General features: G+C 44.3%; 2 protein-coding genes across 5 annotated transcripts; one reads left to right on the top strand and one right to left on the bottom strand.

The window, feature by feature from the left end:
- Positions 1–281: 281 nt before the first annotated feature.
- Positions 282–12,979, bottom strand: LOC100844398 (protein RTE1-HOMOLOG). 4 transcript variants are annotated; one of them, XM_024461069.1, is made up of 9 exons: positions 12,674–12,979; positions 10,485–10,760; positions 9,591–10,397; positions 9,416–9,500; positions 9,275–9,345; positions 7,339–9,131; positions 2,700–3,048; positions 2,100–2,168; positions 311–1,220 (listed from the first exon to the last, which is right to left on the bottom strand). In XM_024461069.1, the coding sequence occupies exons 2-3, from the start codon at positions 10,716–10,718 to the stop codon at positions 10,017–10,019; spliced, it is 615 nt and encodes a 204-aa protein (XP_024316837.1). In that variant the 5' UTR covers positions 10,719–10,760; positions 12,674–12,979; the 3' UTR covers positions 311–1,220; positions 2,100–2,168; positions 2,700–3,048; positions 7,339–9,131; positions 9,275–9,345; positions 9,416–9,500; positions 9,591–10,016. The 4 variants fall into 4 exon arrangements, with proteins under 4 accessions (XP_014752379.1, XP_014752377.1, XP_014752378.1 ...); XM_014896893.2 differs by lacking the exons at positions 2,700–3,048; positions 7,339–9,131; positions 10,485–10,760; positions 12,674–12,979 and having other exon boundaries at positions 282–659; positions 9,591–10,015; XM_014896891.2 differs by lacking the exons at positions 2,700–3,048; positions 7,339–9,131; positions 10,485–10,760; positions 12,674–12,979 and having other exon boundaries at positions 282–659; positions 9,416–9,506; positions 9,591–10,015.
- A 9,512-nt stretch (positions 12,980–22,491) lies between these two features.
- Positions 22,492–23,187, top strand: LOC104581951 (uncharacterized PE-PGRS family protein PE_PGRS46-like). The gene has a single exon (XM_010231147.1). It carries the CDS (start codon positions 22,492–22,494, stop codon positions 23,185–23,187), a length of 696 nt encoding a protein of 231 aa, XP_010229449.1.
- Positions 23,188–24,922: the final 1,735 nt, after the last annotated feature.

The following is a 24,922-nucleotide window of genomic DNA, read 5'->3' on the forward strand; positions in this document are numbered from 1 at the left end:
AGTGCAGCCGTGCTAGGGCCGGCGCGAGTCTCCATGGCGGCGAACCGGCGGCCGCGACGGACATTGTGGCCACCCGAGCGGGTCCGGCGGCGTGGGATCCACCGGCGGCGATGACGGTAAGATCCCCGGCGACTTAGCTCCTTGGCCATAGAACCCTTGGCCATAGAACTCGAGAAGGGCGACAAGAACTATAGGCAGATCATAGATTGCCATTGTTTCTCACCTTTCTTCTCTTCTTGCTCTGTGATGGTAGAACTACGTGCGTGATAACATGTTGTGAATGAAAATGAGAATGAATCTCTGTGTTCTATTCCATTGATTGATGATGATATTTATACAAGATGAAGAAGCACCAATAGATGCATCGGTGTCTCAAACTTTTGCCTTCACGTTCCAAATTTTCCAAAATTTGTGACACGAACAGTTACATAACCAACTGCCTAATTATTCATTAACTAACTAATAATTAATCTGATTGATCATAAATAATTATTCTCAAGAAACCGGGGTGTTCCCGATACTAGAAGAGACTGTTACAGGTTCTACCATGTCTGCACACATCAAACTCGAAACAGCAATGAACATCACCACATCGCATGCAAGAGATGTAAATTTCGTCCAAGGCTCCTTCAGCTCCACCCTCATTTCGACTCCACCTGCTGAATGTACCAGTTTAGTTGGATTAGTTGCAGGTCAGATAATGAGCAACAGCGCATTGCGGTGGTTTATTTAGGGCTCACAAGCACGTGCGAAGATTAGATTCTCCATTTATAGTACATCTGTTATCAGCTTTGTCAAGTTTTGGTAGAATTTCCATTTCTTGTTATCCCAAAGAGGCCCTAGTGTTATACAATCCTTTTCCCCCTCCAACAATACACATTAAAAATTAGATGACCCACCAGTAAAATTAGATGATCCACCAGTAAAATTAGATAATTGATATAATTGCAGATAGTTGGGGATGCAAGATCATCTATGCCTGCTTCCAGTAGAATTAGATGATTGCATGAACCACCAGTTTTGTTGTAATAAAAACTAAGATCAACACAACAAGAATTTAATCAATCAGACCATATTCGTGGGATCATGGAACAATTTCGATCTTTTGTTCTGATGATTCTTTCAATCTCCTTCGCTTTTCAGCAGCACAACTTTCACAGGAAAAATGCTCAAGTTTCTTTGCTTCTTTGATGGTCTTTCCGATACAAGCAGGGTGAAACCTAGCAAAAATGTTTCAGGACATCAACAAGATATTGTAAAATTGCTGTTGAATGCATTTTTTCCTAAACAAAACTTAATGTTGAAAGATAGTACTAATTGCAAAAATGGTTAGATTTGCAATGTTTTTACATGATTATCTTATTGGAATCTAGAAGAACCATTAAGCAATTGGTAATTTAACATTCTACTAAAAAGAGTACGTACATTTTTTTACTTGCAGACATCAAATGCATGTTATTATGTCAAGACTATATGATCTTGCAGCAACTCCGTAAATTTACATAACTCATCAGCCACAAGGTCAATAACTAAAAGGGAAAACTCTCTCAGGTGGATATCACAAGATGAAATCACCATCTATATCTAGATTTTTTCGCCCATATCACTTGGTATCTAAAGATGTATAAACATGCAAGACCTAAAACAATCACAAATTTCTGGTTCTACATGACTTTGTCTCTAAGGCTGTATAAACAGGCATGACCTAAAACAATGGAAACTTCCCTGGAGGTCACTCATCCCAAATTGATCCCAGTCAAGCACACTTAACTGAGAGGTTCTCGGAGATGAGCTACCGAAAAGAAGATGCGTCTTATTTGTATAGGTGGTCTATCAATCCTATTAAGCCATAGGGAAGTATGTTTAAATAATTTCTCATGTCCAGTATCTATTGCATTAATAAGTGGTAGTCTAACCTTTTAGACTATCAAGATCCTCTTTGATCGGTTGTATAATCCACCAATGTAAGATTTAGCTGCTTCCTTGCTTGCAAGGAACATGTTTTATGAAGGTAGTAAATCTCAACATATACCTTCATTGAATTATGTAAATGTAAGATATTATCTTTGTTGCTACCATTCTGGTATAGAGAAACTCACCAATCAGTGCATTCCTCACACTGGATCATAAGGTCATCGGGATTGCATGGCATCCAACACTTGCAGTACCTGTTATTGTTTAAACAAGAGATGAAAAAACAATTAATTATTTCAACCAGCACTAATGTGCTATGTGAGATAAAAGATACAATTTGGTGTACAATAAGTGTTATACGGTCTGCTAATTCAGACTTAAAATAGTGAGCAATACTAGGTAAACCATGTGCGGAGTTCACTGGCAGGACATAACTATTAGGGTTCCAGTCGATAAGGCAGTATATTCCAAGCAATCATGAATGGCGTAATCAATAATATAGGCTGGTAGATAGAGGACCCGTTGTAAACCCATCTCTCATGGTACTGAGAGAACAAACTATATATTGTCAACCTGGGAGCATAAAGAGATTTTTGAGAAAAAATAGGTCAAATTCCTATAGGAAACCATAAGAATAATGACTCATTCTAAGCGGTCAAAGCATATGAATACTTCGCTCAACTACCCTAGGTGTCAAAAGAGATGTCCAAATATGCTAGCAAAAATAATGAAAATATGAAGTATGAACATATGCCCCAAAAATATAGGTCGATTTAAGTTCTTACACACTTATAGTGTCAGGCACTAATTTGCCTGTAACTTCATTGTACTCGAAGCGGCAAAAGTAGTCCTCATCATTGACAACATCAAGCTTGGTATACTTCGGGAAGCTGTAAACATTGCACTTGCCCTCTATGGCATCAACACTCTGCACATCTTGGTGGCCAGAGAGGAACACTTCCTTTGCACCATGGAATGCCTGCCGCCCAATAATAGAATCTTCTGGTCAGTAGTACCATCGCACCTTCACCCTCACATTTGTGCCCCGAGATCCTGCTGCCTCAATTGCCTCAACCCTTGCCACATATGGTGACTTCGATGAGTCAGGTGCCTTCAATAGAACAGTGCCCCTAGCTGAAACAAAACATGCCAATGACCATGGGCTCAAAGTGCTAAGCTAAAATTGAGAAGTGATTGTGACAACAGCAGACTAGTAGAAAGCTCAGCTCCTAGACTAGTACAAAGGACAAAGCTCAACCACAAATAGGTTATTTCTCCTCTATTACTCCCTCCGTCCCATATTAAGTGACTTTCTATTACATGTATCTAGACGCTTTTTAGGTAGAGATACATCCATATTTGGGCAAATTTGAGTCACTTAATATGGGACGGAGGGAGTATAGGCTTAAGGATGATCTTGCAAAATGTCTAGTCGCTTCATTTGTCGCCCTCCTAATTATTTTCACTTTCCCCCTGTATATTTTCCTGGCGTCTACCAACTAGGTCAGCGTGAATTGGTGGTGTCTCGGCCAAGTGGTGGGTCTTGCAAAGACTTGGGGGATGCGATCCCTGGCGGCTGAGGCCGTGTTTGGCGCAAGAGGGACCTTTAGCAGGTGGACGTACTCACCTCCTACAGGGAAACCTTAGCGGGCTGAGACAATACCAAGGATCGTTGATTGAAAGGTCACGTAATCGATGCCATTTGCTACTTTGGCCAAAGGACAGCAATGGGTAACACGTCGATTTCATGTGGGTCCAGTGTACAAACTCTGCAGAGTCAAACTATTCGAATAGCCGTGTCCGCGGTCATGGACGAGTGAAGTGGAACTTTGGGTTATCTACCTGTCATCTCTCTATTTTTCGGTGTTGGTGTGTGAGCGTGTTGGGTCGACAGAGGTCAATTGTGCTGCCGAGTCACGAGGATCCCACCGCTTATCCGGTGTCGTTGGTGAACATCATTGGATTGACTGCTTTCATCAAAAATATGGTTGTATTTCAAATAAAAATCGCTTTTATGCAAAAGAACCATATAGCCTTCCTTTGAAGCCATACATGTAGTTATTCAGGTTTTCCGAGGGGGCACGCTGAGTACGTAATGTACTCATGGCAATTGCATTTTGTTGATATCCAAAGTTCTATGAAGATGAGGATGCTGACTACACCTATTAGGAGGATCCCGATGAGTGAGGTCATGTGGACTACCTCAACTGCATGTGGCTGAGATGGAGTTCTATGAAGATGAGGATGCTGACTACACCTATTAGGAGGATCCCGATGAGTGAGGATTTCTGATTGTATTAATGTCATGAGACATTGCACTTTGTAAGTCTTTGGCATATTCATAATAAAGTTTATTTTATCTATAATTTGTTGTGCAATGGTACTCATTTTGTCTGTGTTCATCAGCTTGATCATGGACTGATGAAGGTAAACACAGGGAGGGTCTAGAAGTTAATTCCGGGTTCTCACAAGGAGAGATTAATTTCCCTAGGATTGATATCGTGGATGGTGATACTTGATGGCAAATTATTGTCAGTGATGTACTCCGTATTTGACTAAAGAATTCCATCATATAAATAAGAATGCAGATTCTGTAGTACTGTATCAATCTTTAGATAACATCCCACTGTAATCATTTTGTCTTGGTTAGCAAAAAGGCTTGGATTACATCCAAAACATAAAGGTGTCCAACACTTCTATTCTATTGTTTGACGTAATTGCAGATAGGCTGGCTGTGCTTATGAAGAAAGAACAGGAACTAGGTTTCATCAAAGGCCTAGTACCTCAGTTGGTCAGTGCTTATTTGTATGCTGGTGACACCATTTTCTTCTTAGGATGATTTCGAAAATGCTGGGAATCTGACGTTTTTGTTTTTAGCAAATCTCACAACTAAAAATAATTTTCACACAAATGAAATTTATTGTTTTGGTGAAGCTGTTTAGTGAATTTTTCACATTACTGTAGGGAAGTTCCCCTATCCTATCTAAGGGCATACCTGTAGATGTCAAAATTAAGGCTCGGTTGTGGAAGGGGAGTATTTTTTTTTTCAATTGGGGATAGAGTTGTACAGACTAACAAATGCATAGGCAGTGTCCCTTGTACATACTTTCCTTCTTCACCACCAAAATGTGTGATCAAGGGAATTGACTACCACATACATAGCAAGAATGTTGTGGCAGGAAACTCAAGTACAATTTAGGATTTTATTTTTCGAACTGCAAAGATTCCCAAGGGAAATGGTGGTGGAGGTTGAGGTCCATTTCATTGGTTTTGACGAAACTTTGAAACAAGACTTCACCTCCCAATAGCTTAAGAGCATTTCTAGGCCTAGAAATTTATTTTCGCTGGCAACATCTTCCACCTAGAGGGAAATCAGCTCGCCTCCTCTTAGGCATGAATATCCTTCATCTAACCTAGGAGATCGGCACTGATAGAATAAGGTGTCCATTTGGTGGTTATCTATGGCCCTGCTCAAAATGAAGGTAAAGAGGGTTTCTTGACAGAATGTGAACAATTATGCAATAGAAAGAACCCTTGGTCAATGGTGGTGATTTTCATATTCATCGGAAAACCAGTGATAAAACAAAAACCATGTATACTACCCGGGGGGGGGGGGCACATATTCAATTCAACCATTAAGACTAATGGTCTAAAAGAGTCACTCTACAGGTAGGGTACATGGGAAAACAACCAGGATGATCCAACTTTGAGAAGTTCGATAGAGTCTTGGTCAATATTGGCTAGAATTAAGCTGTCCCTAGCTACAGTACGTAACAGGGTTGAAGAGAGATCTTTCTGGCCATGTACCCTTTGTCCTAGCCACTTGAAATTGAACTCCCACACAACAATGTGTTCAGATATGAAAACTACTAGACAGAATGAGGGATTCCATGATCTGGTTAAAAAAAGCAGGCATGCTCCAACTTTCTGTAGACAAGATGTGGATAAGTCGCAAGAGAAAGCCAGAAGAGTAAGAAGGCATCTCAAAGGGTGTCACCTGAATTGAAGAAGGGTATTCCTGAAAAATTAGATATTCTGGACAAACAAAGGGAATTACCACCAGTAACCGTAACCATAGGGGAGAAACAACAAAAACATGAATATTATGTGGCTTTGAAAAAGCTTTTAAGAGATGCGGAACTTAAATGGAGACAGGGAGCCATAGAGATCTAAATGAAGGTGATGACAATACAAAATATTTCCATCTCAAAGCTAGTAGGAGAGGGCAAAGGAATTACATGGTTGTCTTCCAGAATAATTGTGAAGATGTCATATGAGATCCAAATATACTTAAACATGTCACTGGATTCTAGAATTATTTACCTAAGGTGACATCGATTAAGATCGATGATACTAAATGTGAGCAACTTGATCCTTGCAAAAGAAATTTATAAGAAATTTATTAAATTTTCAATTTTCCATGAAAGAAATCAAAGAAACTGTTTTTGGTATGAAACACAATAAAGCTGCAAGTCCTCATGGCCTGACAATTGTGTTTTACCGAACATTTCAGGAATAAACTAAAAATTATTTGAAGTTGTATGGTACTCCCCATGTTGGTGGCCCGGGTATACAGAGATTGCACCGTGGAGTCTCTCTTATTCCAAATATGGCTGATGCCAGAATAGAATTATTCAGGAATTTAGACCAATTTGTCTGTTAAATGTCAGTTATAGAATATTTACTAATGTTTTGGGAAACAGGCTGGATCTGATGACCATAAGGTGGTGTCTAACACTAAGATTGTCTCCACTAAAGACATATCAAGGAATGGATACTCCTTTTCATCAAACATATCATAAAAAAGTAGATTGCTGCTAAAATTGATTTAAAGAAGGCATGTAACAGAGTCAAATATGACCATGTCTATCAAATGATGCATGCCAAGGGCTTTGGGGATAAATGGTATGATTGGATGATGAAAACTATCAGAGGGAAGAGTGGCTATTTAGCTTAGTGATTATTAGACTGGGCTACATTTCCCCAATTTTAAAGGTGTCAGACAAGAATATCAACTTTCACCGCTACTATTTCACATTATTGCAGATGGGATGGCTATGCTTATGGAGAAAGCACATGAACAAGTTGGCAAGATCCCTTTCTCCTATCTAGGCATACCTCATATCAAAGGGATCAACAGTGGTTCGTCGGAAGGGTAATATTTTGGCAAAGGTGTATCAACTAACACATGCATGAAGCAGTGTTTCCTCGTACATGTTTTCTTTCCTAGAAGCACCAAAAGGTGTGGTCAAGGGATTCCACTTCATAACACGAGCGTGTAGATTCTACTCTACATCTGAACATAGAACCGCACCACAAAATCATCAAAACTAGAGCAATCCGACATAAAAAGACAACCCAAACCCGATGAACAAACAAAATTATAGTAAGGATCAGAGAATTGGGGGCCAGGGAGCGGCTCACGTTTGATGACCACATCAGATCCCTTGAGGGTGTAAGACTTGAGTGTCCGCTTCCTCTGCCCCAGCGGCTTCGCCGGAGCTGACAGGGACATGGCCGGTGCTGCTGGGTTGGAAGGCGATTGCGAGGCGGCGGCGGCGGCGGCGAAGGATTTTGTTTTACTGCCCTGCTCGAAAATGGTAATAGCCCCTCCCCTTTGTTTTCTCCTTCGTCTTTTTTATTTTCCCCCTTTTTAGTCTTTTGCTCCTTGGACCGGACTCCACCTCCATCAGGCTGCGCCGCACGTCATGGCCGGCAACACGTGGTGGCTCTGCGACGCCTCCGCCATCGGATCGACGGGAGGGCCCATCATGGCCGTCAGCCTTTCAGTAACTGAAGCACGCGGCTCCGATGACGCACAGCAAAGTCACTGACGTGTGGGTCCAGCTCCACGTGTCGGCGCCTGTTACGCCACTGGCCATACACCAGCGAAGCATTCTCCAAAAGTCTACCAAAAGTCTAAAAACTAGACATATATGCGTGCCCTGCCGCACCATCAAAATAAAGTTTTTTATAACTACCCGGTCAGTCATCAACATGATTTTAGTCAGCCTGTTTCCTTGTGATGTTTGCCGTTTAGGTTGGGAGAGGCAGCCTTTGCATTCATCTTTCTAGTGGTTACATCAAGAGAATTCGCCAAATAGACATTCATTTAGACACACACACATGAGTTAGTGGCCACACCAATTATTATTGTGCCAAAATAATTTATACCATAATGATCCATGGTTGCACCTGCTACCAACAACTACCAGATGAGTATCGACACATAAAGCACTTTTTTTCTAAATGGTCAAGAAACCTGTGCTTTCCTCTACTACATGGACATGCCACAAGAACAGCATATGTACTATTCTGCCCTTGCTAAAACAAATGTATTAATTTCTTTTGGACAGCCCTTCTTAATTAATCCTCACCAACTCACTGCCAGTTGCTACCTGGATATCAGAAAAGAAACCGGAAAAGGATTTCGGTGCTAATCATTCTTAACTCTTTGAAACCTCTATAGGAGTTTGGCAATTTAGTTAAGCACTGGTTTTTAGGATAATTGGGTTCATGCAAATTTACTACGAGTACCTGTTTTTATTAAAGATTCGGATCCTAAACGTTCTGAAAAAAAAAAGGAAGAAGCTAACAGCTCCACAGCTCCTCCAGTTTACACAGGTAGCAATGAGATGTTCCATGTATAGCAATGAGTAGCAATGAGATGTTTCATGAGATCTTCCTTTGATGCCATCAACGAACTAACAATCAAAACTATATGTTACCAATCTCGCCTCCACCAGCCTTGATCCAACAATTCTTGATCCGATGTCCATTTTTATTGCAGTTTTGAATTAACACTGCCTAAATATCGCCAAAATACTGTCTGGAATCACAGGCAGTCCATGCACAGCCCCAGCCCGAAGAGACGACGACGAAGATACCAGCAGAACGGGCAAAGGACATAACAACCAACCAGTAACACTAATCGGGAAGGAAAGCCTTTCCCAAAAACGACTGCAAGCATCAGCCGTCCCACTGAAACAAACACAAGGACAGCAAACCACCAGCCATGTCAACAACAGCGGACCGCACCGAAGCCCCATACCAGGCCGCTTGACACCACGCCAAGTGCTGCCAGCGGAAGAAGAACCACGGCCACTCGGCGAATCCGAAAAACACCACGCCTAGGACGGCGACGCACGGCAGCACTTGAAGAAGAACCGAAAGCGACACCACCCATGCGGCCTGACCACTAAGACGCGCCCAAAGAACTGAAGAAGACAGCAAGCATTCATGCAGCGGAAGGGCAAAGCCACACCCAACAAACCAAAACAAACATCACCACGGACGGACCACACAAGAAATTAAAGAGCGCAGCAACAGCAGAAAAAACGGTCAAGGAAAAAGCACGAACCTCATGAGGCGGTGAAGAGGACGAACAGAAATCCAATGGAGCGACGCAGCAACAAATCGGCCATCAACGACCTACAACCAAGGATCTGCAGGCATAAAAAATAGCCCATAAAAGAAACGGCTATGAATCAAGATCCCGCACCTGCTCGGCCCAAACAACCGGTTGTAGATCGCACACGACCACACGGGGGCGAACGCAATGGACGAACAACCACCACCAGAACAACCTGCATCTAAAATTCTCTCAGCGAAGAACACAGTACACACACACAGAAAGACGGAGAAAAAGAGCACATCGAAGGGGCAGCAAGATTCACCTGAACCCGCGGCGAAACCTAAACCGCACACGCCTCCCCGCCCCCACCGCGCACACAAAGAATGCGACCCCAAGAACACAATTCTCCGTCCAGCAAGCCCCAAACCACTCTCCACGAAACCACAGCCAACAGCAGGCCAAATCACCGCCCCAAGAGAGGAGCACACACCCAGGAAAACGAGGCGCAGACCAAAGGGAGGCGGACCTGCCCGGCCGTAGAGATTGAAGGGATAGCACAAACGGAAGTGTGAGAAATATCGGCATAGATTGCAGAACTTAACTGGTAGTAAGTCAAAACCATCTGGATTTGATAAGTTTAAGCCCCACGGAAACCATTCCGATGTACAAGGTACAGAAACCTGTCAAGAATTTAGCGATACAAGAAGATGCAGAAATGGAGATCCCTGTACCCTGTACTGTACTCCATTTACAGCTCTACAAGGCCCTTGATGCAGTAAGTACCCACAAGGAACCAGCCGGTCATTAAGGCGACGAAGGCAAGCAGGCCGACCAGGAACGTCGTACCGCCAAGGAGAGCCCCAAGGAAGAGCACCACGGCGAACGGTCCGAGGGCCTTCGCCGCAGATGCCACGCTCACCCAGCGACCCCGTAGGAACATTGCCGCAGCTAGGCTGACTACGTTCCATTTCTCATGGCCGGAGTAGAAGAGCCTGTTCAGATTGTTCACCACAAAAGAGTGGCAGTTGCAGGTGAACAGGTTGTAGTTCCTGTTCTGGAACTCCTGCACGCCTTTCTTGAGCGTGTCGTCCCATGTCAACTCTAAGTCGGTACCAAGAAGCTTATAGCACTACATATGAAAAAATTTCTTATGAGCAATAGTATGGTCCAACCTTTGGATGTTAAATCAGAAATGGTATAAACAACAGGTACAAACCTCATCGCCATTTATCTGAATGTAGCGCGCAACTGCTCCAAAGGCAAAGTTGTCAACTGACACAAAATTTGGACCAGCAAAGTCCAAGATTACGCCATCTTCTCTGCAAATGCCAATGTGACCGATAAACGGTATCAACCATGAGATGAAGGGTATGGGAGTCCATACTATGCAACAGGGAAAGCGAGCTCTTCTTGGGTCCATTGGATTGAGCCGGCTTCTGTCAGTTTCCATTATCCCAATTGTAGTTCAAAATGCTGGTCAGCAGGGGGGTTGCTTCAGAATATCAGAGAAAAATTAAGATTCAGAAGAGGAATGCAGACTCATGCAGTCAGGAATACAGTGAAAAGAAAAACCCATAGAAATGCATGCCAAGAATTAACTAATTAATAGTGTCCCACGAGGAGCAGAAAGCAAAGAATAAAATACACCCCTGGTCCATAAATTCAGAGGAAATGAACACTTTAGTCCACGAACACCCTAAACTGGGAAGTAAAGTGCGTTTTCTGAGTTCGTGGACTAAAGTGTTCATTTGCTCCGAGTTTCTGGACTAGTGGTGTATTTTACTCGAAAGCAAACACTAACTTAAATCCACAAGCAGCATTTAGGCAGGCACATGTTCTTCTCTCGTGGAATAAATCTACCTTCGTTTTGTCTTTTGATACCATTCTGTCAAATGTTGCCACAGGTTACCACATGAAAGAGAAGGAATACTAATTTAAATACTAACACAAAAAGTATCAAAAAGTATCTACTCTTGTAACAGGCCTCGTGAAATATCTTGTGCACATCTGAGCCGTTTTTATTTATTTTTATTCGGGAAAAGGGGCTGGCACGGGACACAAGTATTCCAGCCGTATTGGTGTGTATCCCCGTTCTGGGCCATTTTCTGCACAGATACGGCAGGTCTCTGGCGTATCCCTGCAACGTAGATCTACAGGCTGGTGCAAGAAGGCAACGAAATGACTTAAGCAAATCTCATTTGTATGAATAAACCAGATTTATAACAGTGAAATGATCAGACGCACTCCCTCCATTCCATAATTCTTGTCTCAAATTTGACCAAAAATGGATGTATCTATTCCTAAAAAGTGTCTAGATACATGTAATATCTCGACAAGAATTATGGAAGGAGGGAGTACTATGTAAGACCCCAAATCGTATTTCCACTCATAAAATGAAATTAAAATTGTATTTCCACTCATAAAATGAAATTACACATCCCCAAACTTGCTACACAGAAGGATGCACCCAAAGTGATCCCTCCGGTAAGGTTTTCTTCACATATCTAATCAACTCATATATTTGGAATCAAGGAAGCACAGAATCCATTTTACCTAAGAAGATTTAACATGATTAGTAGGCCCCTCTGACCTGCTTTTAGTTCTTATACATTAATCCCCATTCTTAATCCCATTCACCAAACCTACAGAGGTTTAGGTTTAAACTTGTGCAACTCAATAAGATCCCAGTCTAAATATTTGAATTCCAATCTATTTTCTGGGAAATCCAACCCCACAAGCCACAGGTGAATGCCCTTTGGCTCAATCTCAGTCCAAGTGAAGACCAGAACAATTGGATCTTCCAGCAATCCAAAAGCACCCAGTAAATTCTAATCTAGGATGCCCGGATACAGATACGGACTGTGATATGACAATTTTCCAAAAACACGGATACGGGGATACATTTGTATATATATAATAAACATTAATAATACAGAAAAATTAGCACTTGGTACATAGGAGCGTAGGCCTATAGGGTCACTGTGATATGATTGTTGACAAAAAAAAGGCTCCGCAGCCCTCAGCCTGTTCTCCACCTAGCTACCAAGTGCTAACGATTTAGTAAATTAGTAAGTGCCACTAGGCCCTAGTAAAAAAAGATTATGAGCTCATGTGAATCACAGCTTGTCAAGTTGGAACCCACTATTCCTCTGTTTCTCTGTCCCTGAGAAACTGGTAGCCATTTTTTACCTACAGGAGAAGAAGAGGAAGTACTAAATTGAAATTGGTCGCCATTGTCTACTAAGCCGTACTAATAGTCCCAATTGTCCATCACAGTTGAAGGACGCAACGGAATTAAAATTCAATTGAGGTGTTCAGCCCGGGCGGAACAGGGAGAACGGAGAAGTGGAGATGGGAGGAGGGAAGAGGGCTAGAGGGGGACTGGGGGAGACAGGGGAAACTGACCTGCAGTCCTACACAGTGGAGCGGCACCTGCCGGCCGGCCGCCGGAGGGGGCTGCTCGCGCTCGGCGGACGCCGGAGACAGGTGCTCGGCGAAGAACGGCGAACAGATGAGCGGCGGGCCGGCGGCTGGTTATTTTCTCCGGTATGGTGGCGCAGGAGCAGGGGCGGCCGGCGTCCTCTCCAGTGTGGCGGCGCACGGGCCGCACGGCGCCCAGGTCGGGGCTCGGGAGGTCGGGGGAGACGGGAGGTGAGACGAGAGAAAGAGGAATCGATCCAGGGATGTTAGGAAATTTCGGGATCCCTGACGGATCGCGAGTGTATCCAGTATCTGTTCAGGTATCCGATTTTTATTTTTACTTTTAAAAATAGAAAACGTCCGTAAGCAAGGGACTATTTTTTTCCTTTTTTTTATCTAAGTAGGGGATATACTTATTTTTGAGTATCCGGAGGTAACCGACCAGCGATTTTTCACAGGATCCGTGTTTCCGAGATCCTAATATAACTACCTTCACTAAACTAATAAAACAAAAAAAAACCTAACATCTCCCACACAGTAATAGCTGTGTAGTTTACTCGCATTCAAGAAGCAAATTTTAAGGAGTCGGTACTGATCACACTGAAAAGAACACGAACAAAAAAGGTAGATATGTAAAATTATGCTACCTTCTATCCACTATCCTCACGCAGAGATCGACGCCTTCTCCTCGACAACGGCGGTGGAGAAATGCACTGACGATGTGCTCTGATGCAGCTGTTGGGATCCCGGGTAACTTGAGTTTTTTGTGTCCCTTTCTAGCTAAACATCAAGGGTGCATTTGTTTATTTTGAGTTTGCATCCCATGATCTATTCAAGTTTAAATATTGGCACTCACATTTACATATGTACATCAACGATCAATCGAGAATCTAATGTTGTCCGTGGTTCATCGATTTATCTAGGTTTCGATTATTGTCTGTTGTTGCATTTGAATGTGTGATGATTTGGCTAGTTGGACAAGTTGTAATTCGTGACAATTTGATCAACCTTTTCTTTTTTGAGGAACCTTCCTCGAAGGGCATGATGCTCCTGCAATAAGATCGATTCGTAGAAAAAATAAGCAAAAAAACATATATTTGACAGACGTTTTCACCACGGGAAAACGATGGCATAGCCTTGGTATATGTGAATATTAACCTCACACGGAGTATCATGTAAGCAACATGTTTGGTCGAAACGTGTTCATGCAAAATGATATAACAATCTACACTCAAACGAGTTCACAAAAGTTAAAAAATGATTAAAGATGCCTGTTCAAAATAAATATAAAATAGTTCGTCGAAAAAATATATAAATCCTAAATAAATGTCCATCTTCTAGAAGTTTCTCGATAACATCTAGAATGTTCCATCTCTCCCCAAGTTTGAGTTGCGGTAGCTTTAAACTGAACTTTCCCCATGGATCCAGAAAATTACCTCGTCCGAAACGAGGTCTCCCCTGTCTATCCAGCATCTTCCCTAAATAAACGGCAGCAAACATAGTAATACACAGGTTTCGTAGCGTCCACGCGCCATCGCTGAGTCTCCGAGTTCGAGACGCGAACCGACTCCAAATCACCACCTCGATGGATTTATAAATACCACGGCTACGCCATCAGCTCACTTCCATCGATCCATCTTCTGAAAGCCCCCCAGCCCCAAGCCCCCAATTGGCACTTGCGAGAAAGAAACCAAGAAGCAGTTCTTGCCTCGATCGATCTTCTTGGACGAATACAAGCTAGCTGGTTCTTCTTCGAAGGAGAAGAAGTCTTCTTCGATCTCGTCCGGGAAGAAGAGGAGGAGGAGGAGGAGGAGGAGGAGATGCCGATGGGGAAGTACGCGGAGGTGCTGGAGATGGCGGCGCGGGTCGCCGTGCGGTCCTACACGCACTGCCCCCACACGGCGCGCGTCTACTACAAGCCCCCGCACACGACGATGGCCGCCGCGGGCGGGAACGGCGGGAGCCCTAGCGGTGGAGCGACCGCCACTTCGTCCGGGAAGACCGGAGCCGAGGCATCAGCGGCGGCGAGGACGAAGACTCAGCAGCAGCCGCAGCAGGCGGCGGCGATCAGCGCGGTGTTCGACGCCACGGAGATCATCCTCAACGGCAGCGTGTAGGCCGGCATGGCTCGCTCCCTCGACGCCGGCAAGAGAAAAGAATCGAAAAACAACTCAAGTTGCAGCCGATTCCTGTCGCGGTTGGTTCGTTTCGATTAGTACCCCGTAGTTATTTAGTTTTCTTGAGTTCTTGTGTTTTTCCAATTCCCTCGATTTTGCGCTGAGGGCCTTGGCACTTGATCGTAGTGGTAGAAGTGCAGAACATGATCGATCAGCGTTGTTCGATCTTTCGGCCGAAACATTTCTTGGTTTGATTGAATTGATTCGGCACCAAATCCAAGTTCTTGTGGGAAACAATTGATCAATAATTCAAATTAGCCTTTTGGCTTGATTTTCTGCTGTGGAATAAGCAATGGCTCGGAGCTGCTACGTACTGTGATTCCATCGAGGATCTGTTCTTGTTAAAATCTACCATCTCAGAATTGCTTGCGTCCGGTTTGGTTTCAAGTGACTGTTTTTACGACCGTTGTTTTTGCTCTGTGATTGGCTTTCGCTTACAGACGAGGAAATTTTGAGGTTCAGACAGTAGCTTGTTGCAGAACCAGACGAGCAAACGAAATCTAGTCGATTATACTCCATATCTGATTATGTAGCTTTACAGTGCATAATGAATGAAACAAAATAACAGAAATGCTTAAAAAAATTCGAAGAAGAAAACATTACCATGCTCGATTATCGACTTTTTTTAGGGTAGGTCTGCTTTTATTTCTGCATATAATGTTTAACAAAATATGTATAATATTCAGTTGAGGTAAAAGCCACATCAGCCACCCAAATTCAAGGTGACGACGTTTTCATTAAATCATGTGTTTTAACAGCGGTCTTATTAGTTAAAGTGGACAATGTTGTCATACACACCACACAAACCACCCAGAGGAAGACAACCGGACCATTGATTTTTGGTCTGCTGATTAATGCAAATCATAATGATTCTACTTATACGACTGCAATAAATAAATCGACGATGATAATAACATGATACGAAGTTCAGAGTTGCGTCAATTTCCCTGTCACGGCAGGGAAGATGCAGTGCCAGGCTTACGATTTCGGTACAACAGGATCAGATGAGAAGGCAAGCCCAGACTTGCAGACATTTGAAGCGGCAAAAAGACTAGAGGCAGACGAGACAAGATCTCCACCACCAGGCCATTAGAGTACAAATGTGGCCGTCCCCTGCAGCCGTTCTATATCTCCTTTGAGCTTATTTAGAAGATGAACTTATCTGCATCAAAAGAGAATAAAAGAGATGATATAAAAGTATAAAACAGAGGAAAATTATGATGTGTGAATGCCATTTGAGCTAATTTTTTTGAAAACTTCCGCCCCTAAACAAACGAATGCACATTTTCGTCGCTATGTAAAACATATGTGATCATATCTTATTGTCAAGTGTACTCTATATTGGTAAAAGAACACGACCGTAAATTAATAAAAATAAAATGCAGATTTCATATTCATTTGTTGTCCAAGAAATTGTTATTTCGGAGTCAATCGAGTTGCACATCTTTGAAAAATTTGCACATTCCTCGACTTAAATTACACAAAATATTAAAAATCTGAAACTAAGTGTTTCCATATATTATTTCCATTGGAGGTCTAACACTGTTTTTATTTTATTTCTACTTTTCGCTAAACGTTAGATAATGAATCACCACTCAATATCGTTAGCCGCTCCCTGAGGAAAGTGATTGATTGAGAGTAGACTCTCGAGTCCACCCAATACTACCCCAAAAGTTGGCGTAAAACTACAAGGCGGCTTCAGGTCGAACCCCTCGGCCAGTTGATGCTTGTCCTTCTCACTTCATCCACCTCACTGTCAGTTGCTGCGCCACAACTACTCCAATTCACAATTTTAGTTTTCGCTGATGCTATTCCACTGCGAGGAATTCTTACTTTCCCATTCTAGACTTCTTCTTCTCCACACGCTCCCTCGGCATCATTGTCTCCTTCTCATTTCGCGTGTGTTTGGCAGAGCTCCACTTCACCTTAACTCACTCACTTCACCTTAAAAATATATTTGGACTTTTCTTTCTTTCCATGTTCACATTGGTCTTATCTAAGCTTGTTCCCAGTTTGGTCCGTTGAACCCCCCCCCCCCCCCCCCACAACGACTCAAACCAACCCAATCTGCCTTTCTAGTTTCTGCTGAAGGCCTCAAGTTGGGTTAGCACGCTTACAAACCATCAAAACCGTGTGATTAAGCGCCTAGCACTACAAGCATGCCCTTGCGCAGGCATTGAACCCCCCCCCCCCCCGACTCAAACCAACCCAACCTGCCTTTCTAGTTTCTGCTGAAGGCCTGAAGTTGGGTTAGCACGCTTACAAACCATCAAAACCGTGTGATTAAGCGCCTAGCACTACAAGCATGCCCTTGAGCAGGAGTGACGAGGCAAACCCAGTTGATCGGGCAACATGAGTCCATCACCTTGCTCTGCATTGTACCAAAGAAGAATTATTTCTGCATGGAAAGGTGAGTGTGACAAAGAAAGTTTGCGGGAGGATGCACACGTGAACCCATGGGCAGTTGGGCGCACCAGCCATGGCATCATTCGAGCAGCTGAAGTGAACGTGAGAGGAGAATGATGGACACGAAGATGATGACTGAGGTCCGAGAGAGTGGTAACTGGTAAACAAGAATAGCACTGCAATGTGCTGGCGTTGCCATTGGTAATTATCTAATAGAAGTTTTTATGTAAAAAGAAGAAGCGGCAGGGGATGACATTGTAACTTCTATTGTGCTTAAAAAATAAACGACCACCTTTCTCGATTTCTGTAACTTCTATTGTGATGTTATTTTACATATGGGAAGTGCTGTGCTTTCCGGAAAAAAATATTTGCACTAATTTCAAAGCAAATCAAAGGTTGGGATTAAGTGTACCATCCCCTTAATCATCTCTTTAGTAAGGGCAATCTGGTCATTTCGAGATCCATCATTCTAGACGCAACCAACCAGAATTTGGCAGGAGCTATCTTCGACCTCAGGCCTTTGCCGCTCTCAAGTTCATGGCATCCTGCAGTAGGTCGGCCATCGGCACAGCCGCTGAGTTCTACAGCCCCGCTGGCATGGAGGTCAGTAATACCAGCTGCGGATGCAACGGCACGACATGGACCAGGCTTACCTTCACACCACTTCACCAGGGGCAACACTGCCACATGACGGATGCCGAATTGTTTCTCCCCTAGGCACGAAGGGAAGAAGTTATCTCACCGTCACAATGAGAGCCGAGGTTTGAAACTACCTCCATCGTGCTAACTGCCCAAAAAGACCCACCATTCTTTAGCGACGTCTAATCCCCCAAATTTCAGATCCACGGATTCTCTAATTTACAAATTTGCCCATAGTGTTAAGTGTTAACTAATGTCAGCTGCTTTAAGATTTGTGCAATTCTTTTGGGGGGGGGGGGCGAGCACACAAGCACTTCCCTTTACATATTTGGATATATGAAACTTCTTACGTCGTCACAAGATATCTTTGGCTACTCTTTGAAGGGATCTCTAGTAAATTACTCATGTTTTTTTAGAGAACTTGGAAATATTCTGCAGGCAATTCCAATATGTAGACTGGAGTGTGATTGATAGTATGCTCAAAGGTATGCGGATGATTTGCAATTCTCAATAGGACCTTGCTATCTTGATTTATTCTTTAGATGAGTATCTAACTATCATAGCAAGAGAAAAGTTCTTAGCTTAATATAAAGATTAAAAAAACAATAACTTTCAACCTCCTAGTCAACCTTGAGTCGAGGCACACCTTGCTTTGTACCAAAGAACGAGGCCACGCCATGATGTAAGGATAAGGAGGAGCATAACGGATACGACCAAGCTTGTTCAGCACTGCTATTTCCAGGCAGACGGAGAGGAACCAGCGGGTTGAAGGCTGACGCTGGCATACCCATAAAAAGCAAAGAAGTACACAAAGCCATCGATAATTGTCACGACATGCAGCCCAACTTCAACATTATCATGAAATTCACACTGAACAATCTCAGCAAGCTCCTACAACGGAAGTGACTTGTCCAGCATCCATTTCTCAACACCATCATCATCGGCTCTCCATAACCAAACAACAAGTGAGTGTTCGGGTCCTGATGACCAAAAAGGTTCACCGGCCATACAGAGCCTTCCATCCTTGGTCTCACCAGCTCTCAATCTTACATCCCCTATCCTGCGTGGCAGATCCATTTGAGATAATTGCATTGTACCGATATTCAGCACACGGGCCTCAGTTCCTGAGATCCAGTAGATGCATCCATTCGCTAGCTTACCATTCCGAGGACGCAAGCCGTTGATGTCTGCCAAAGGGAAAATCTGCCACTTCCTGGTGTCCGATGAGAAGACAATAGCGTGCCCCACGGACCTTTCGGGAGAGACGCACAGAACGCGGAAGGACCCGTGGTCTTCTTCCGAGGAGAAGACGTGGAACTCAGTGAGCACGCTTTTGCACTCCTCATCAGGAGGGAATGGGAAGAGATCCAGAGCCCGTGCGAGCGGGCGGTACACGGCCATTTGATTGGTGCTCCAGTTGTTGAGAAGGACAAATCCATCGCGGCAGTCGCAAATGTCCCACGAGTAGACGGGGACCTTTTCCTCGTCGGCATCGGGGACCGGGAGACTGGTGAGGAAGAAATCAGCACCGCGGACGGCTACCTCGAGGTCCGGGTCAGAGCGGTCGTGGAGAGGCACGAAGGTGGGCATCACATCGGTGCTGTGAAAAGCACCAAGGAGTGGGGGCTGATGGAGCGCGCTGAAGCGACGGCAGAAGGCGAGGGACGAGCAGACGGCGTCGAGGAAGGTGCAGCAGGCGAAGGCGGCGCGGACGAGTCTCGAGAGCGAGGGGAGGCGGAGGAAGATCTCGCACAAGGTGCCTTGGTCAAGCGCGAATATTGTGGTGGTGCTGGTGGTACTGGGGAGAGGTCGGGCTTCTGGCGGCGACTGTTGCTCCGAGGCCATGGCGCCGCACGCAGGACGAAGGTTCGCCGCCGGCACGGCTCGATGGGAACCCTCGCGCCTGCTCCTCTTCCTGTGGTGTGTGGGCCGTCTGAGGGGAAATGGACCGTTGTTGAGCCATGGCAGGAGTACTACCCGTCTTCTCCTATGCTCTTTTCCTTTTCATCCAAAAAAAATGGAGAAGAATAAAAATAAAAATGGAATATACATGGACTGGGAGGCGTTACCTCTTCTGGTTTGTATATCTATATAATCTATAAAGGTGATCCCCACTATTTTCATTAAATGTTTGCAAGCTTGACATGCAATGTATCCACATCATCATCCACCTCACCATGCATCCACATCCCCACTAAGGTGCATTTAGTGTTTGCAAACTACACATGCAAGGTGTGCACATCATCATCCACACCATTCACATCATGCAACCCGACAAGCAATTCATTTTGGTGGCACCTTATGCAATTCAATTTTTATCGCCTAAGAGTTTTCACCCACATCACCATACACATCATGCACATCATGAAACCCGACAAGCAATTCATTTTGGTGGCACCTTATGCAATTCAATTTTTTATCACCTAAGATTTTTCCACCTAAAAAATTCACAAGTACCATGGTTCTACAATATTCATATTTCTTTTGCATTAGATCATTTTTATTATCATCATCAATTTTGGTTACAAATATGCACATCATGCGACATCAATTCTACAAATATGCAATAGGATTTTCCGCTATGCAAATAGAATTTTCCGTGGCAACGCGTGGGGAATCACCTAGTTCGCTTTGAAAAGAACTCGTGGTTCTGAGAATCCGAAGAGGAAAGGGTTTGGCGTCAACGCTTGGCATTCACTCTTATGGCGGTGGCAGCGATTGTCAAGTGTTCCTCCTATGGCGACGGCAGTCTTTGTAGAAAGTTTTGATATCAAACGTCCTCTACATAAGGTTTTGATGTACAACAACTGAGAATCTAGATCTAGGTTTCAATTCGTGTCTCTTGTTACGTTTGAATGTGTGATGATCTGGTTGGTCGGGCAAGTTGTATTTCGTGACAATTTGATGAATATTTTCAAAAAAATTCTTTTTTTTTCAGAATGGGCAGGGTACTTCTACGATTCACATAGATAGTAAGAAGTGAATAGATCCGTTAGAAAAAAACCGAGGAATGAAACTAGAGAAGATGGGTTAGGCGGCTCCCATATCGCCTTGAAGATAGGTTTATCAATAGCCAACGACTGTGTAGCTTGACCAACTGTACCTTTGAGATGAGTCGGCGGCGAGGACGAAGACTCAACAACAGGTGCAGCAGGCCACGGCAATCAAGGCGGTGTTTCGACGCCATGGAGATCATCCTCAACAGCGGCGTGTTCTTCTTGGGCTTTCTTCTGCCCCGACTCCACCGCCCCCGCCTGCCTTGACGGGTCTCTCCGCCGCCGCCGCCGCACCGGCCCCGACCCCCACTCCCCTGTCCCCGACCTACACCGCAGTTGCGAGCGCGCACCGCGGCCGGTGGGCGCCGCCACGGCCCATGGAGCAACCGGCGGCCACGCCAACACCCAAGATGCCCCGGCCGCAGCCCAGCAAGAAAGGAAAACGGGCCGTGACGCTAGCGGCCGAACAATCAGGGAAGAAGAGGAAGGCGGCCGTGGGTCGCGGCCGTGCGCCGGCGGGTACCGCCGACGAGTCGGCGCCGTAATTCATGCCGCCACCCGCACCTCCTACCGCTCCACCGTCACCCGCGTCGCCGGCAAGTGACGCCGGTGACACCGACGGCCGAACCCCGGTGACGCCGTCAGCCGCCCCCAACGTGTTCGATGGAATGTCCGGAAGGTAAAATATTTTTTCTGTGTTCTGTTTCTCCATTAGGACGATGAGGAGTGTCAATTTTGTATAGCTTGGGCGATGAGGAGTGTCAATTTTGATATTGTAGCTTCGACGATGATGAGTTCATGGCAAATATGAATATTGGTTCATATGATTACATGTCTCAATCTCGAGATTATGAGTCTCAAGTGGATGAGACTCAACTTGATGGTGGCTTGGAAGAAGAGGGTTTCATCGATGAGATGACGAAGGGGAGAACAGCCAACTACACCACCGTCGAAGACTTGTTGCTTGTGAAGGCATGGAAGAAGGTTGGCATGGATGCGGCCGTGGGTACCGAGCAGCCCAAAGATCTCTATTGGGTGAGGATCAAAGAGTACTTCGATGAACACAACCAAAGTGGTAACGAGCGGACGGCGACTTCTCTTCGGCACCGTTGGTCCACAATTTCTACGGATTGCCAAAAGTGGTCGGGATGCTTGTCTTATGTGCAGAAATTGAACCCAAGTGGTACAAATGATCGTGATAGGGTAATATGTTCTATACCTTCTATCTACCTTGTCTTAAAAGTTCTCTTTTGCATGTCTAAGTACGTATGTTTAATTACTTTCTTGTCTCTTCATGTATGTAGCTTAATATTGCAATGAAGGCATTCAAAGGAAAGCCCAAGAAGAACAAGAAGGGCAAGCTCGTACACGACAAAGCTTTCACTTTCTCTCATTGTTGGGCCGAGCTTGAGCATGATGAGAAGTGGAGGAATTGTGATATGTATGAAGTGCCAAGGAGAGCTACCAAGAGCTCGGTAGGAGATGCAACCAATGTTGATGATGATAAGTATCAAGTCAGGAAGAGAAAAGAAGCCCCACACCCAACTCGGTTGCAAAAACATCAAAAAGGCCCAAAGGGAGGAAGATGGCCAAGAATAAGGGCAAGAAGTCCGATGAAGATGACATAAAGAAGTCATTGGATGCCATTTGCAATGCAAGGAAGGATTATGCCGAGGAGAGGAAGTTGATGAGGAGCAAGGAAATAGAGGAGAGGAATGCTACCGAGTTGAGAAGGGTGTGGGTGGAAGAGAGGAAGCTTGCAATGGAGGAGGCCGCACGGCTCATGGAGCAAGAGAAGAATTTCATGTTTATGGACACAACCAATCTTAATGATAAGCAAAAAGAGTATGTTGAGTTGATGCGCGAACAAATAGTATCACAAAAACGCATGATGGGAGGCTACATGATGAATGGATTCATGGGAGGCATGGGATCCATGGGAGGCATTGGATCCATGGGATCCATGGGAGGCACTGGAGGAACCATCGGTGGCATGGGATCCATGGGAGGCATGGGTGGCATTGGAGGTACCATTGGTGGCATGGGATCCATGGGAGGCATGAGTGGCATTGGAGGTACCATGGGCGGCATTGGAGGTATCATGGGTGGATTCATGGTGTCCATGGTTGCTCCCATCCCTCCATTTAGAGCTTCCACAAGTGGTTTCAATGGAGGTACCGTGGGTGATGGAATGGGTTCATTCAACGTTCCCATCAATGGAGGCAATGAAGGCAAAGGAGCCGATGATGGCAAGGAAGGGGATCCACAAAATGATGTTTGAACTATGTTTTGTGCTATGTTTGAACTATGCCTTTGTGATATGTTTGATCTATGTTTTGTGATCGTGTGAACTACGTTTGTGAGTTGTTGACCTTTCATATGTGCTTCGGATGATGAAGCTATGATCTTGATTATGCTATTCATATGCTTGTGTGATTATTTGTCAACTATCTAGGTTCTTATGTTCATCACATGTGTGTGAATTTGCAAAGTGTCAAGTGTTGCCATATGTGGTGCCCTATTTTGCATCATCTTGATTTTTGTCAGTGCCCTATTTTACATCATCTGGAATGGCTTTTCTATTTTAGGGCACGAAAAACTGTAAAAGTGGTGTCCTATCCTAATTTTTCAGTGCCCTATTTTACATCATCTGTTGGAGATGCTCTTATCGTCTTGAATTCCCCATCCTTTTCATGTTTTCTTTGTAAACTCGTCCTTTTCATGTCAAAGATGACCGAACGAAATGCCCATCCTATCGCAAGTTAACCTTATACAGTAATATTTTCGACTTACTTCATGCTTTCTTAAAAAAATATCTTTAAATTTCTTTCCAATTTTTTTCCCTTGATGTCATGTTCGTTTCAAGTTTCAACCATAAATCTGGGCAAATGGTATCGTGAGAGATTTTATTTCATGTTGTATCCCTCTCTTTTTTGAGCAGGCAAACAATGATGCTCATAACAAAAATGACACCAACAAATTTTTGAAGGAGAAGAAGGAATTGTTGGAGTTTCAACCAGTAATGTGGGTCTCGGGCCACTGACAACCAGTGAATTTTGACAAACCTTTTTAACACTATGAAATGCTCATTTATAGTGTAAATATGGATATGTACTACATACCTATATTTTCGTGTGACAGAGGGAGTATATTTCTGTATTTTCGTCAAAAGATACGTTCATTTGTGATCCGTGCAAAAATCACAAATCTGTATACCTCATATGTACATGTATATTTTCTCGTGATTTTGTAAACCTGAAAATGTGAATTTTGAAGAAGAAAAATCTAAAAGGGGCTCGGTGGAGCTTGCGAAGCCTGGGAACCAAAAAGAAATATTTGATGTTTCTTTTCTTTTTTGCAACGAAAGATATGCACCAGATTTATTCTGCCAATTCTAGTGCGCAGGTGCATGTCCATACAAATAAGCATAAAAATGTCGATTTCATGAACCTAAAACATAACAGAGTCCATTTCAATTTCCCCGCCGTGTTAATTTGAGTCACAGAAGCAGTAGCTTAACGAAAATAACCGAACTTTCCAATTGCCGCGTTGGAAACAAGGTCTTTTCTCTCATGGAAACGACAGCAAACACAGCACAGGTTTCGTGGTGTCCACGCGCCATCGCCAACTCGCAAGCCCGGCCTCCGAGTCCGAAACTCGAACCGGCTTCAACTCACCACCGCCTCGATGGATTGATATATACCACGGTCACCCCATCCCCTCGCCTCCATCCATCGATCCTCTGAGAGCCCCAGCCCCAATTGCCCCTTTTGCAAGAAACCCAAGAAGCAGTTCGATGTTGCCCTCTTCTTGGACGAACACAAGCCAGCTACTAGTTCTTTGTTCTTCTTTGAAGGAGAAGAAGTCTTCTTCGATCTCGCCCGGGAAGAAGAGGAGGAGGAGGAGATGCCGATGGGGAAGTACGCGGAGATGCTGGACATGGCGGCGCGGGTCGCCGTGCGGTCCTACACGCACTGCCCCCACACGGCGCGCGTCTACTACAAGCCCCCGCAGAC

Source organism: Brachypodium distachyon, chromosome 1, assembly GCF_000005505.3.
Source record: "Brachypodium distachyon strain Bd21 chromosome 1, Brachypodium_distachyon_v3.0, whole genome shotgun sequence".
Taxonomy (NCBI): domain Eukaryota; kingdom Viridiplantae; phylum Streptophyta; class Magnoliopsida; order Poales; family Poaceae; genus Brachypodium; species Brachypodium distachyon.

What these genes read in the sequence shown, in the direction of transcription:
- LOC100844398 (XM_014896891.2), bottom strand. Translation starts at nt 9,853, where the DNA reads ATGCCGATATTTCTCACACTTCCGTTTGTGCTATCCCTTCAATCTCTA. An exon ending in CGGTTGTTTGGGCCGAGCAG is followed by an intron (nt 9,346 to 9,415) that starts GTGCGGGATCTT and finishes CCTTGGTTGTAG; the next exon opens with GTCGTTGATGGCCGATTTGT. An exon ending in TGTGAGGAATGCACTGATTG is followed by an intron (nt 660 to 2,099) that starts GTGAGTTTCTCT and finishes TGGTACATTCAG; the next exon opens with CAGGTGGAGTCGAAATGAGG.
- LOC104581951 (XM_010231147.1), top strand. Translation starts at nt 22,492, where the DNA reads ATGGCCAAGAATAAGGGCAAGAAGTCCGATGAAGATGACATAAAGAAG.